Source organism: Epinephelus moara, chromosome 2, assembly GCF_006386435.1.
Source record: "Epinephelus moara isolate mb chromosome 2, YSFRI_EMoa_1.0, whole genome shotgun sequence".
Classification (NCBI taxonomy): domain Eukaryota; kingdom Metazoa; phylum Chordata; class Actinopteri; order Perciformes; family Serranidae; genus Epinephelus; species Epinephelus moara.
In genome coordinates, this window is record NC_065507.1 from 8,621,693 (window position 1) to 8,638,155 (window position 16,463).

The 16,463-nt window shown below is 42.5% G+C and overlaps 1 protein-coding gene across 2 annotated transcripts in view; it reads right to left on the minus strand.

The window, feature by feature from the left end:
• lsamp (limbic system associated membrane protein) overlaps positions 1–16,463 on the minus strand; it is a 632,217-nt gene that overhangs the window by 255,365 nt on the left and 360,389 nt on the right. The window contains exon 2 of one of the 2 annotated variants that reach the window (XM_050059103.1): positions 8,885–8,963. In XM_050059103.1, coding sequence (XP_049915060.1) covers positions 8,885–8,963 — 79 coding nt within the window. Of the gene's footprint in view, positions 1–8,884; positions 9,344–16,463 lie in introns of those variants that run through there. The other variant, XM_050059093.1, reaches the window with a different exon arrangement.

Below are 16,463 nucleotides of genomic sequence, written 5' to 3' on the forward strand. Positions count from 1 at the left end.
CGTGCATACAAACAGCTGTTGTATCTGGTTATGCCACAGCTTTGCCAAAGTGAGCACCGTCATCCAGCAATGACATCGTCACGACTCTGAAACCACATCTATCATCACAGTGTGACGCCATCTTGTGCAGTCTGTGTCAGTGGGTCAGCAAGCAAATTTTTGCTGATCTTGGAAGAGATGGGAGGTAAACAATGAGTGCGCTCATCCCAGGCTATACTTACTGCAGGCCCTCTAATCTGCTTTAAAGCCATGTGGATTTACAGCTGCGGGGACGGGAGTCATCCCAGCTAAAACCCACATGTTTCAGCTTTAATTTGAATTCATCCTGACTGACTGACAGATTTAAAATTATTTAAAATGCTTTCACAGTTCCAGCTGTACTGAGCACAACCCAGGTTCATTCACTCGATTCATTTGTCCTATTTCATGTCGGGAGGTGACACAGAGGTGCTGGTGAACATTTGGATTTTTTTTTTTTTCAGCTAAGGTTTGCGTAACAGCTAAATTGTTACACAGTGTCTGGGTAATGGCAGTCAAATTGAAGCACTTGTGCTTTTTAAGCAGCTGCACAGATTTTGCAATTAATCATGATGGCACACAAGTAATGATGCCCAACCTCTGAAAGATGGCAGCTCCATTATAATGACAAATACTGCGGGAACAGAAGATGTAATCATAAAGTACAGTGGGAGAGACATACATACACAATGTGTTGCTATTACCACACAGCACAGTACATTAGGGTATGGATAGTAATTACGTGGAACATACAGTTTGACACTGTCCCATTTTTTATACTACATCTGCTGCAGCTCTGTGACACTCTGACATTTTGAGGTTTTCTGAGAGCAATAAGAATACTCTTCCACTCCACTTCTACTGCCACCGCCTATAGGTAGCCAGAGGCTGTGAGAAATTGCTGAGTAGTTTAAATATGCACTTAGAGACAGTCTGGCCTGCCCAACAAAAGACTAGGTAAAGGGGGAAATGGAGTGGAATTGCTTTTAGGTAGAAGCACTGCTTTAATATTCAGTTATATCAAAAAAACATTTCAGGTCTGGGTTTCCGTGGTTGAGTTATTCACAAAAACACTTTCAAAACACATAATGAAGAGCTCAAAGTGTCCTGGTATGTTTTCTGAGGATGGACGAGCAAACATCAAACCACAGTCTGAGAGCATATCTGGTTGGGAGGCTTTGACAGAGGCCCAGAGAGCCCACTGAACTGTACTGGGCTGTGTGGTGTGTCAGATGAGAGCGTCAGAACTCTGTTCTTCTGCCATGTCAAAAGACTTCACACTGTCTCTGCAGGGCCATTATTCAGATCCTACCGACCAAGATGAAAGCCTCTGGAACTTGTGATGACTCAGAGCCGGTCCAAAAGCCTTTCGCAAAACTTTGCAGAATTGGCAGAATATCAACCAAAAATCCACGTCCCCGAAGCTTTCCCCCCTTCACCTCTGCTCTGTCCCAAGCCAAAATGGGGACAAGATGATAATGACCCAACTGGCAGCCACTCAGCTCTCCCACTGTAGCATCATGAGTGAAAATGAAATTGATTTGAAAATCCTACACAGGCCCAGGCTGGAACAGAAGGGATTATTGTGCTGATTGTACTAATACTGTGTCCCTGCCCTCCCCCTCTCCCTCCCACTCTAATTCTACCCACCGTACTCTTCTTTCCTCCCTCTGTTTGTCTCTCTCTCTTTTCGGCCACCATTCTTTTCCTTTCACATTTTCCCCCTTTATTGTCCTCCTAAAGAAGCTCCCTCTTTTTCTCCCCCCTCGTCTGACTTCATGTTCACTCTGTGAATCAGGTTAAAGATGGCACAGCTGGACAACTCAATGCTGGCAGAGAGAAAAAAGAGGAGATGAAGAGATAGAGGGACTGAGAAATGCCTAGGGAGGCTCGAAACTGTAAAAAGAATAAATAAATAAATAAATAAGGCAGCACTCGGATGTGATGAGCTGTAGAGAGAAACACAGAGCCCCCCCCTGAGGGCTGGACATCCCAAATTTTGTTGCGCTGTTGCCCTCTGCCCGGAAATCCAGAAATTGATCTGTTTTTCCTGTTTTCCTCCCTCCACTTGGAATACAGCCTGGACTGTATTGCCCACAGCATCACTTTACCAAATCTTTGTACTGTCTGTGAAAATGAATATCTGTGCTGTGTCTCCATCATAACCTCATTTGACAGCAGGAAATGTTGATTACAGCTCCGTTTTTAAACACTACGCACACTTATGTGGCCATGTTTTAACTTTTTACATCAGTGATGTCTACGAAACTTCATCAACACAGGACAGGTTAGCTCTCATGGAGCCTCACAAACACAGGTAAACAAAGGATCAGAACGATGTGTGACTGTACCAGGTGGTAGCACCAGCTGCCACCTTAATCAAACTCTCTTTGTAAAAAACTTTGCTCGTACCCCGACATCGTTTCATCACAGTCCATTTTTTTTCCTCCCATTTTTCCCTTTCGAACTGTCATTTGTCTCTTCCTGTTAATTGTTTGCCAGTATGTTAAATACATGACATGAATGTGCACATTTACAGGTGTGGAGCTTTCATTTGAGCAATCAGTAATGCAGTGGCACTACATAGTTATAATGCGCCCTAATGAAAAACAGGGTGTCTTAGCTTTTATGTTATATCCGCTTGCAGATGTGCTCAGCTTGTCAGTCTTAAGATATTTTGCACTGAAACTAGCTCCTGCCGTATTGTCTCGTTACATAATTAAACAGAGACTAGACATTGGACAACATCAACATAAACATTACCCAGCAATCATCGTTACATATCTGTGTATGATTTTAGTTTTAATAGTTTATGTAGAAGACGTATAAAACTTGTTATAGATTACCAGAAAACCATGATGGAGACGGGTTGGCCTTTTGAGGGCACATACAGAAAATTGCACCATTTTCCAAGAGGCAATCCGGCCCCTCAATCCCAAGGGGCCCCGGTGCAGCCGCACTGCCTGCGCCTTCTATATTTACACCCCTGCAGCAATGCCAGTCCTGTTGCCAGACAAAATGCTGATATATTTTTTCAATCATTTCTGCAACTCTCTCACAAGGCAGCTACGGTTTGTTTAAAGTTATTCTATGCATGATTTTCCTAAAATAAAACAAACAAACAGAAAAACAATGCATAGACTCATACTAAAAATAATCCCACCCAATCATCACTCATGACCCACTACTGTGTAGCAGCGTATTTATCTGCAGAGACTCTGATTATTTTCTTCTCATTTTGCTGTGTTCGGGATGTTCCTAAACCAGCGTGCAGGTGGGGTCAGGACTATATATTAAGGTAGCAGCCAGGTGCCAGACCATAAGCAGGACGCATCGACGAGGGAGCTACGAAAATCACAGACACAGCACCAAAAAAATAATAAATAAAAATAAAACAAATATCATGAGACATGACACCAAGCTGTTGTTCACTTTCGCTGGCAATGCTGTTTACAAACAGGGGCAAAGTTCCTGCACAGTATACCTTTAAGGCGAGGTTAAGGTTAGGGAGTCATCAGCGTTTGAGTTAAAGGGGTCATTTTGAATTATTGAGCTTTGAGGAGAGCAGCATGAAATTGGACATGCTAAGTGTCCATCCACAGCCTTGAACCTGACACCCTTACTCTCACTACATCAAAACTGCTCCCTGCATTGGTACTGAATGTTGCACTGGACTTGAATTGTGCACTGCCAATTATACCTGGCAACACATTCTCACTCTGACCACGTCACATATCGATGTTTGGTCATGGACTTTCCGCATCCAGATACAAAGTGAAAGGTGAAAGGTACCCTGGGTGCATTGGTTGTTGATCTTCTGGGATGCCATGTCAAGTTCTGTCTGTTAGATGCATTGCCTTCTTTCAAATACACTTCTGTTTATACAGGAAATTTACCGTTAACATACAGTCTCTTTCAAAATAAACGCACTACGTCAGTACAACAACGCCAATTGACATAACTTTTCCTCAAACAACTAACGCACATGGTTGGGTTTAGGAAAAAAGAACAGGGTTTGGCTCTATCATCTTACGGGACACGAACACCGCTCTCCCGGGTGAAGGTCGGAGTCTATTGGACCCATCCACCACCCTTCCCATCTGCCCTACTCGGACTCTCACTGCCTTAACTTTTGTTCTTGTCCCACCAGGTTTCCCCCTGACACCACAAAGTAACGTTAAACTATGAGGGCGAATGGCCGCATATCATGCTGACGTTAAAAGACGTCTTTTTTCATCAGTGTCTGACGCCACAAGTCATTGCCCAAGCGCCGGATTTCGACGACTTCGGAGAGGTTGTAGAGCATTGTCCTGCACTGTAAACTCAGATGTTACAGATAATAGCCCGTCAAAATTACAACCCTGACAGCAGGAACCAATTTGGACCGACGTTCCTCTATTAGCAAAGGCGGGTATCAGATTCAGCAGTACCAGGCAGGTTCTGTTTGTCTGACCGTAACAATACCGTTGCATTTATCAAGAGATGTGCTTTCATAGATTTGGAATAAAACAAATTAACAAAAAAGCCATTTGTTTTGATTTATCCTGTCATCACAGAATATATTTTTATATAAAAAAACAGAGCATGACTTTAGGTTAGTCTTTTTTTAATAGTTTAGAGATTGTGTATTATATGAACGAAATTATTTTATAACAGCCTCCAGATAGAGTTACTGTTTGCTTTCAGCACGTGTTGTAGGATTGGTACCAGGTGTACTGTGAAAATGAGCAATCATCTTTCCTCACAGCAGGGCATGCTGGGACTCGAAGCTAATTTCCAAAAACCTTAACATCTTTGTTTCCATGTTGGAGAGCGCGGTTCCGTGTGGGGCGGCTGATGCACACCGCAGCACTCAAAGATCCATCAGCCTTTAGAGTTCAATAGTTGAGGTTTTAATAATGCAAATGAAACTGGCTGTATTCTCAGGCACTGTGAATCATATCGGAACTCGAATTAGACTAACATCGTGTCTTATGTAGTGTCTGAGCCCCTAGCAGATTTCACATACATAATAATCTGGCTGACTCTGACTCAAATTAAAGGCAGAGTTCTGGGGTAAGTTTTGACGAAGATCCTCCGGGGCAAAGCACAAGTGCAGAATCATCTTCCCGGAAAGTAACAAGCCAGGCAGAGTGTATTGTCAAAGCGCAGATAATTGACCCAGAGGAGAGCAATCACAGAGACTGTGTCATTAATGCTTTAATAAGCAATTGTCAATTATCAGGGCTTTCGCCTGACATTGCAACCTTCCTCAGGCAACTACATAGGGAGGGACTCAAAAAAAAGCAATTAAAAAGTAAACTATTGTGGCTCAGAAATGGCTCGAAGAAACGTGGGGGAAACTTTTCTTATTCTTCTCCTCAGATTCATATTCTGACTCGCTGAGGGAGAGAATGGTCTGATTTCACTCGTTGGCATCATCCTTGTAAAAAAAAAAAAAAAGAAAAAGAAAAGGCTAAGTCACCATGGAAGGGCGCTCTAATATATGGGATGTTTTTCAGTTGACCTAAATCTTATAGGTCTGAAACATGACAGCTGGGATACAGGCCTAGATTTTATATGCTTGGACTTATGTTCACGGTTTCCAGGGGCAAATTTCACTTCAAGAAGATACAAATTTTCAAATAAAACTCCCCCTTTAGAGAGCAAAAGACAGCTCGGGGACAAATGTAAGATCCAGATAGTCGGCAATCTTTGAACTCAACACAGAGTCACCAGATCATTAAAACTGTAGAGAAGTTAGGATGCTGCATGCTGATGTGGTTACTTCCGAGTAAAGCGTGTTATGCAAGACAGACTAAAGATCCAGAGACACTATATTACAAAACCTGAACACTGATATTGTGGCGCTTTTAATCCCGCAGCCTACTGTACGTCACATGAGCTCTAAATCACTCCACATGACACACACTGGCTTGAAATTGTTTATCTAAGACAGTCCAACATAGTTACTGTCTTCAGAGGAATAATCTCTGTCAGATTAACCCCTGCATGACCCCTTTAGGCAAAGGAGTTGAAAGGTTAGGGCTCAATCTTTACATCACATGCTGACTAAAAGAAAGGCATGCTACCACTGAATTCCACTCTTGTAAGACATAAGAGAAATCAATTTAGACTCAATACTGTTCCCTGTAGGCACCACAGACAGTTGCTGGAGATATCTGTCAATATTTAGTTTATGTTCACTTTTGATGGCGTCTGAGAGGGAAATGAGATTCTGTGAACAAAGCAATGTGTCGCAGCACGCTGAAAAGAAGTCGGCTACCGTACGCGAGCCTGTCACAACAAAGTATTGGCAGATATTTGAATGGAACGTTCCATTATTAATTTAGTCTGATCTCTAAATCTAGAGTATTTACACCGTGGCCTGTAATGCATCACGCTCCCGTAAATGTGGTGTTTAAAGTTTACCTTGCAAGCTGAAGTTATGCATTAAATATTCATGTACTCATGACACAAATAAATCCATTAAACTTAAATATATACATTCGACACAGGCTTTCACGGTGAGTCACTGTAGTGCCGCCAATCTGAAAGTCTTAAGCGTAAAGAGAAAAGCCTTAGTTTTCCTATTTATTCAGCATGGCACAGCTCCTGGTAAAAATATATTTCCTTTCTCATTTTAGTAGCGAGGCCTGCCGCTGTGTGTTCTGTCACAGCAGTTGTTTGGCCACACACTGTTTCTCTATTCCAGCATCTCTCCTCTTGTGCCATGAATGTCACGACTGCAGCCACAGGCTCCACTAAAGGAGCACGGGCCTTATTACGCCCCCAGGTCACCAATATCCCCTCAGCCTTCACAAAACCCAGCTTATGGAATCAGATACACTGTGTAGCTCGACAAATTACTAGCCGACGGCCTCCCACCCCTGCTCAAAGTTCTCGCATTTTAGCCCTCGTGTTTTTTTCTTTTTTCTTTCTTCCCTCCCCACCCCCGTATCCAATTTGTCAGGTGGAAACAGGGTGTGAAAAATGGTTGTGTTTTCCAATGGAGCCACGGGGGTCTGAGTTGCAGTTTATCGTAGCCTGACTGACAATAAATAAGACTGATCACTAATGCCAACAAGATACGTAAATTATAAACAACAAATTAATTATGACGCTCCCTGAGTGCTTACCACGGATAATTATTCAAGGATCGTTTATCAGAGATAATGGTTAAAATAGCGGACTTAAGGTGCGAGTGTTTTCTTGGAAGGGGAGAATCTCATTTGGCTCCGGCTCGGTGCAAGAAAGCCCGCCACCACCTCTGAAGGAGACAGACCGACTGGGTGACTAAACGGCTGAATATAGCAAAGACGCACTCAATTGGATTTGGAAAAGTGAAACAAATAGCTGTGACCCCCGGTGAGTTCAACGGTAACTGAGTCAATTGACTAATTTGATCAGCAGGTGCCTGAATGGATGGCACCTGGTTGCAAGAAGGAATCCATTAAAGAGATTTATCCTTTGTGTGTGTGTGTGTCTGTGTGTTCGTGCGCGTGCACCTATAAGCAGGCTCAAAGCACATGTGAGGCAACGTGCTTGTGTGTGTCTGTTTGTGAATCTGCAGGCTCTCTGACAGGACTGTGTTAAAGGTCCATCCCATAATTGCATTCTATATTCTCACAGTCATTAGACTGGGTGCTGGTACTGTAAATAAAGCATGGCAGTGAGGAGAGGACAGAGGGAGTGTGAGAGAGAGAGGGAAAAGTCAATGTGATTGAGTGTTCTGTATGCAGCCTATTATACCACTGGACTTCACAACAGTGCATCCCATTTTGTGTGTGTGTGTGGATGGGGTGCACTGAGGCCGGGGGTGTGCATGTGCAAAGCCCCTTGTTTACAAAAAACCAACCCAATCTAAATCCCCTTACATTTATAGCCTGCCACAAACACATGGCTCAGATCACGTGGTCCCACTGACATCTGCCCAGCAGTATCACAATACCACAGAGTTGACAGCTTGCATTGTCTAGGAAGTGATTAAGTGGGATGTGGGGCTATTATGGACACAAAAACCGGACTCCACGCAACACACACAACTGGATTTGCGAGACTGGAGCTGCTTTATGTTGACGGGGGCTGCAGACAGGCATGAACAGCGATGGGAGTTAAATGAACGTCTCTCTGGCACTGATGCTACTTCACCTACTTGTCTCCCCACAGGCTGCAATTAATCTTTTCTAAACATCCCGCGGTAATTCGCAAAATCCAAACAGGACTGCACAGTTCTCTGTCTCCTCGCATCATCCTCTTATCTGAGTCTAGAGTCCCTGTCTTTGCCGTTAATCCACTCACAAACAGCATCTCCGGACAGCGTGACGCACTTCGATGTACCCAAGCTCCTGAATTAAGCAGAATAATGAAAAAGGAGTCGGTGATCACAGCTTTGGTGCTTCGTGCGTCATGTCAGGGAAGGCGTTTGACATCTTTGCTCCAGTCATGTAAATGCTCCCTGAGGAAGGATGTTGCATATGTGTCTCTGCAAATCTATATGTAATTCTATAGGAATAATGGTCGAGCACTATGAAGTCATTTAGATGTTGTGCATGTTATAGAAGCACTACAGAGATTTTTGTCAGGACTGGATGGTAAAATAAAAGTTGAAGACCGAAGCACATCAACTCTCATCCACACACGTCCCACCTCCGTTTACTTCTCCGTAGTCGTGCGGAAAATATAAGTTAACTGCATCAAATGCGGAGACAAAAACAAGCAAACATATTTCCCTTCATAAATGAACACAGTCCTTAAAATGATCCCCTTTGCTGCTGCGATCTGCACCATGCAGCCGAGCAGCCCGCGGGGGAGGATGCTGCTGCTGTGCATCCGGATGGAGACAGGAGGAGGAGGAGGAGAAGGAAAGTTGGAAGACGACTCTTACCTTATGATCGCTGTGTCGCCCTGGCGGATGGTGATGTTGTCGGTGGCCCGCTGCATATCCACACTCCGGACGGGGAATCCTGTGGGGATAAGACACAGCAGTCTGAAAAAAGAAGCCTGCAATTGCCTCCAACACGATTTGCGTCCGACTTGCATTTTAAAGCACAGGAGCGCGCTGTTCGGGGAGCTATAGATCCAAGGGTAGAAAAAAAGGGGGGAGGGAGGAAGAAGAGTAGTTGTCCAGACTTGTCGGAAAACGCGGGATGCCTTTAAGTCCAAAAACAGTCCGGGAGGGATGAGTGATGCGGGTTTCCTAAAGGACTTTCGGGACGAAAACGTGCGGTGGTGCGCGGGGTCCTCGCTCTATAGTCCACTGATGCGTAATGCTCTCTGCGTAAAGGGACGGCACAGGCAGTAACTGCGATGGAGTGAGGCAGGCTTCTGTTCAGAGTCTGAGAAAATCTCCCTCCCCCCTCCACCACCACCATCACCATCTCTCTCCTCTCTCCTCTCTCTCTCTCTCTCTCAGATTATCCAGCCGTCTGGCTGTGATGCTCCCCTTATTGGTTGTCAGGACAACAGCACCACCTGAGGTCCCTTTCAGTGAGACACAACTGAGTGACTGAGGAATACTGGCAAAAGGAGTTGAGGGGGAAAAAGGATGTTGAGATTTTTTTAAGGATAAGTAAACAGGTGTTACACAGAGATACATAGCAGTATAGATGTCTCTGGAATTTTTGGACACATGTCCCAGAAGGAAAGAACACACTGGTCCAGCGGATGTGCTCAAAGCCAACAGTCCTGACCAGGAGTCTCATTTGTAAAGGCCTGAAAGAGGATATACGCCACTTCCCACGCAAAAGTTGTGATCTATAAAGACAGACTTGATGAGAGAAACTTTGACCCATGCTTACCGACATTTTGGAGACGGAAAATTGGCGACACAGATGGTGAGGTGGGAGCCTGATTGTAGAAATTGTCTAATATTTCTTGGCGCACGTACATTTTTTATTTGGATCCTATGTATTGTTTTATAAATGAGATCCCAGCTTCACAGGGGAGAGTATATACACAACTAAGTGAAGGTGGGCTGGAGGTGAAGCCCACCAGAGAGATACTTTCCCAGTGCAGATCACTACAGCATCACTTTATCATCAGTCTTCAAACAAACTGAATGCTCACAGGTATCCAGTTATCTAGAGCAGCGGCTCTGAGCATTTTCACACCAAGCAGATTTGCACTGGACCATGAACCCTCCAATGGATAAGACTTCCTGTAATTAATTATGATTTAGTGTGGTAAATTACATAAGTTAAGGTTTGGTGCAGTGAAACCTATTATTTAGGGGTAAAAAGCAGTTATAGTTCTTGATTCTCCTGTTTGAATTCAATGATTTTCACATTGTAACCACTGTCAAGGACTCTGAAACACACTTTTTGGGAACATTACTGCATAAAATATTGTATTCTCTGCTTATTCTCACCATGTTATATTCTTCCCCTTTACAGCTAAAATGAATTAGTGGAAAAGGAGAGATGAAAAACAGATTGAGGAGCGCTAACACTCTGCTGACCATGAACGGGGCGAGGCTCAGCCGCGGATAGCTTAACCAGACATAATCACCTCTTGTCTAGACCGCCACAACTGCCATGAGGCTGTAGCTTGGTAGGCAATTACATCCACTTTCAACCTAAGCAAGGACACAAGTTTTGAAGGTGTGCGCTTTCCCAATTCGACAGAAAATGTTAATGCAGACTGAGCTGCTCATTTTGCCACTTGCCAATCAAGCAGCGGCTTAATAGGCCATGATCTAAAGCTCATTTGACGATGTGCTTAATGAACTGCAGAGTAACAATCAAGGCAGTGCACTAAGCATTTTATTTGATTCTGGAAATACATTAATACTAATGTGAATCGTTGTCATTCATTGCACAGTGTTTTTTTTGTTGTTTTCTCTCTGGAGGTGTTCGGTAAATAAATTTGATCCTGACACATTACAAGTTTTAATTCTACTTTGCACGTAGATACAAGTACAGGACACAGTGAGGACCCCATTATATGAACTGAATGTAGAACAATTATATATGATGATAACATTGCACCAGGTTGCATGTTTCCGGCCTTATCTCTGAACATAATGCAATTTTTCTGTGCACACACTGGAAGGAGTAATCCTGTTGTGAGCACCAGCAGCCTGATTGAACCAGAACGAGGTGGTGTGATTAAGTATGGAAGAGGATTAGACACGTGAGAAAATTATTTGACTTTTGAGTTTAAAGTCAGAACTCTGAGAATAAAGTCAGAATTCAAAGACTGAGTCAGGATTTTGGGTTTAAACTCAGGATTTTGACGTTATTTTCAAAACTCCATCTTTAAACTCAGAACTCGAGTAAGTTTTTTCACATGTGGCCTCATTCCTCTCCCGTAGTTAAAGCGGTTTCACACCATGAATGTATTTTCCTCTGAAAAATGTGTTTGTTAATTTATCAAAACTGATCTGGTGGGATCTTATAAGGGCTTGTGCACCCTTATGGTACATTCCAGTGGGATAAAAATATTTGGACGGACCCTGATTTAAGCAGATTTTCACCTGCACCAATATATGTTTAAACATCCCGGTCTCACTCTGAAGTTGTTGAAAAGTGATGCTTCGGCAAGGACTTGCAGCATCAGACACGGATGAAAAAGCCCTCCTTTAACTTCGGCACGATGCGCAGCCTGTCACCATTATAGTTTAATGGCACTCGGCAGCAGCAGGAGGGATGGTGGATAGGTCCGGCAAACGCCGACCTTCACCTGGGAGAGTGGTGTTCGGGCCCCTTAAGATTATAAAGTCAAACCCTGTTTTTTTTCCCTAAACCTAGCCACGTGATTTCGTTGCCTAAACCCAACCACATGTGTTTGTTGTTGAAGGCAAAAAAAAAAAAAAAAAGTTAATTCCCACTGTTTTACCGATGTAATGCTTTTATTTTGAAAGATACAGTGAATTTCCTGTATTCCCACTGTTTTACCGATGTAATGCTTTTATTTTGAAAGATACAGTGAATTTCCTGTGAAAACGGAAGTGTATTTTGAAAGAAGACAATGCATGTAACAGGCAGAACTTAGTGTATTTTGAAAGAAGACAATGCATGTAACAGGCAGAACTTGACACGGCGTCCCAGAGCATCAAAAACCAACGCAGCCAGGGTACCATTCATGTCGTATGTGGACAAAGAAAGTCCATGACAAGGTCAGAATAAGAATGTGTCGGTTTGCCCAATAAAATCCTATGCTTCAACTGATGTTATTACCTCCAGGTGATAGCTAGCTTACTGCCAAAATGGCGGAATGTCTTATCAAATTGGCTTCTCAATACCCGATACTGTTCGACAAACACCTTCCTTAAAAAACTTCCTTAAAAAAATCAAATAAAGGACGATATATGGCTTGAGATTACCCAGCAGCTGGGATACACATGATGATGACAAATTGTTAATAAGCACTTGCTAATGTTAGCCTATATGTCAGTCATGGAAAGAGGGTAGCCACAACAGCTAGCTTTAGCATCAAATGTGGGGTCAAATTAGTTCATGTATTGTGGAGTTAACGTTAGCCCCCTTCTCCGTCCGATGGGCATGAGCATTATTATTTTTTATGATGAAAATGGAAAATGGCAACACAGAAAATTCAAACTGAAACCAATGTGCATAGTTGTCATGCATAGCTGTGATGCATAAATGCAGTGCGGAATACGGAATATCCACATCAGATTTTCTGCATTCCCCACTGCATTTTCACACTGCATTGGTGAGAAATGGCCTTCAAGCCACATTAGCATCAGCAAATTTTAAGCTCCAAATCAGACACATACTTTAGTTTTACAGCAGCCCCTTCAGCAGCTGTAGCCTACTGTGACATGTAGGCTTTAGCTAGATTAGAGAAAATGGAAGTGTGGTAGACGTAAGCACGGCTGAAAAGGAATTTCAGTGAGGGAACTGATATGGAGGGGTGTTTGGAGGTGCTAATGTTAGTGCATTAGTTAAGAAGCACTAAAATGTTTTCATGGAGGCATGCTTGTAGAGCTGCTCCCAACTTGGCCCTTAATAATCAGTGCCTCTTATTTCCTCAAAGCTTCTGAGGGTTTTAGCTATCTTGGAGATTGCACAGTTTATGAAAGAGCATATGCATTAAGACCACTTAAAAAGGGACTACTGGGCTCTGAAGAGAAGAGAAGAGGTACTCCTTTGCATACAGATTTATACAGGAATGGCTCCCATGTGACTTGTAGCTATATTTTTAGTTAGAAATTCTCAGTGGCCTGTCAGTGATCAGAGAAATTTGTGTGTGTGTGTGTGTAATTAGTTGCAATCTTCCTCGTACGGAGGAGGGGAGGCCAGAGACACAGCGGCTTTAACCAGTTCACAACAAAAGGCCAGTGATCTCTCGCTCTACCCCACACTGGAGAGCACACAAACACACACACATAGACAAACTGAGCGCTGGAAGACAGAGGGGTTATTATCATGCAGGTGGGATGCTCTGGGTTGGTTGGTGTTGTGGTTTAGACAGCAGAACTGGTCATACATTCTGCTGCAGAGTGCACAATAGAAATACATAATGCAATTTAAGTAAATGCGACAATTAATGTGCAAAAATACGTGTCCCATTCAGGGAACAGTGACAAGTTAGCTGTTAGCATTAAACACATCTTAACACCCTCCATTTAAGACAGTTGACAGCCAAATAAATAGAAGATGACACACTCTAAGCTCAGAGGTAAAAATCCTTTATTATTGAAATTTGTTTCGCTGGTGATATTTACAGCTCATTTGTCTATATAATTCAGGAACAATGACAGGTGTGTGTCGTGCATATATACAGTAGCATAAACATGCCAGCTTTTCTTGTACTGCACACAGAGCCAAGAGGATTTTTGAGGACAATAATAGCGCTAATGTGTGATACAGTGAGGAGAAATATACAATAATTGGTATCTTCGAGGACAAGCAGCGCAGTCTGTGACAGATAAAGTGATGAAAAAACAATGGTATAAAGGGGAATTAACTTCTTTGAGGGAAAAGCAGAGTATGATCTATTATTCAATTCTGTGTAGTTCAACTTGAGAAGGTGATCTCAAGGAACGCCCCAGGAAGCGACTTTATTGAAACACACCAGAGACTAATGTAATATAACTAGAAATCATGTCTCTGCCTCTGTGCGCTTGGCAACGGGGCGATCAAGCTGCATCATAAATTACGCCGATGCCCGTTAGAAACCGGATTCAAACTTGCAAATCTCTCTAATATCTGTTACTAATACGTGACTCACATTCTAGTATTATATAATTTTTTTTGTTACTTATGGTCTGCGTCAAAGGGCAGCCACCATAAAGTGATTTTATTAATACATATTATGAGGTGCCCTGACTTTCTCCCCATCTCATTAGTCATAATGACTCCAGCAGAGCGACTGCACGGCCCCTCTGATCAAAGAGGAAGAACTTAGAACAGCAGAGAGAAATGCAGTGTTATGACTCTGATGTAAAGACACAGAACCCAGACTTTAAACTAAATTCCCATGTACTGTTTCTAAGATATTCATTCAGTATTTGCAAGTGTTAAATAAAGACATCAGAGAATCCATATGTGGCATGGAAACGTCATGGCACCTGCTATGTTGAGTCAGAGCCGGATTGACTCATAGAGATTGTACTTTTCTGAATAGGTCTTACAATCAGATCAATCTGAAAGGACTGGTCCAAAAATACTTTCTTTCTGGGGGTAATTGTAGAGCTAATACGTATAACTAACGATCTCACAACAGACATTCCAGTTTCCTTCTGTGTTAAAATACAGTGTAAGAATAGAGCATAGCAATTACTTACAATAATTTGCTTTACAGTCTACTTCAAGTGAGCAGCAGCCAGCGTGAGATGGATGATTTACATGTACCGTTCTGTGTACCAGTGAACCAGTGTACAGACTTAGCTTTCGTCTCACAAAATTGGCCGTTTACGATCAAAATCAACGACATGATGGAGCAGGATGACATCAGTACGGCTTCTTGCCTCCACCTTTGGGAGTGCCCTTCAATAAAGCAGATGTAACCATAAATTTTAAGAGCGACAATGACTGCACATTATTTCGTAACATTATACCATGACCTGGATTTCATCAGTATTACCTGGATCCATCATCACTGCCTAGATTTCATCATTTGTTGTTTCTCTCTGTTATAGTTTTTCCATCCAGACATCTATTGTAGGTTATACTCTCTCATTGCAAATGCTTTATGGAAAAAAATCAGTGTGTTTATGTCAAGGCTTTCTTAGTGGACAGTGACACCATAGAGACACTCCACTGATGGGTAGTTTGATCTACGGCTGGGCAATTAATCGAAAAATAATCGAAACCGACATTTAGAAACTTGCTCATGTCAATTAATCGTGGTGTTCACTGTTGCCATGACAGTAAAGGTTGCATATCTTTAAGGAATTTGAAAACTTGTCTCCAGTGATCATTTTAACCCAAACCATGATCTTTTCATAGTTCTAATCAAGCGGGTTTTGTGCCTGAACTAGACATTAACCACAGCGTCACACCTTAAAACATCATTATTTTCACTCCCTAAAGATACTTCTGTGTGAAAATATCACAAAATATCCAGGTGTGAGGGCAGTGTAAAATACAAAACAAAAGAAACTGTGAAAAAACATAATTGTTCATCAAGGGTGGAGATAATCGTTCATTAATCGTAATCGAGGTTAAAAGTTCAATTAATCGTGATTTTGATTTTTGCCATAATCGCCCAGCCCTAGTTTGATCCACTGATGGGTGGTTCGGGTCTTTCAAAGTGAGGTTGTATTAGGTACTTATCCATTATCAGTGTATTACCTATAGATGATGGCGATCAGCATGCCCCCAGTTTGAAGAAGCAGGCAAGAGTACCACCTGGGAAGCTAAGCAATATGCTGCTGTGGATGCTGAGCAGCAGCAAAACATATTTTAGCTACCTTAAAAAAAATTATAATATTAGTTTAAGTGTACACTATATTAAGAATATTTTCACTGCTTTACCTTGCAGGCAGACAACCCTAAAAATTTGTTTCAAGTGACTAGTGACATAGAAATAATAGTTAGCATGTTAGCTGTTAGCCTAGATACAGCCGTAGCATCAGACCTGTTAAAACGTAATTGAACGGGCATCCTTTCAAGTGCAAAGTTAGTCCACTAAACAAGCTTTTTCTCCACAAAGACCGCCTCATATCGTTAGGATAAATGTCAGAGAACATATAGAAAATGACATGTAAACGTGTTGTCTTACCTTACCGGTGTGGTGCTGTGTTTGTTTATCCCTTTAGCTCTGCTTTCCAAAGCGCGGCCGAAATATCGCAAGAACAAACAGCGATCTCATAGCGTGCCTGAACAAGCAGCAACAGCTGGAAGGCAGAACCGGACAGTAGCCTGAAAAGTTCATTCATTTATTTTATGAAAGATTTATAGAATAATGGCTGACTTTTTGCCAGACTTCGACTTTGTGGAGGAGGAATTTGATTTTGCAGAGTTTGATGGCCGCCCTTATTTATTTGAGCCAGAATA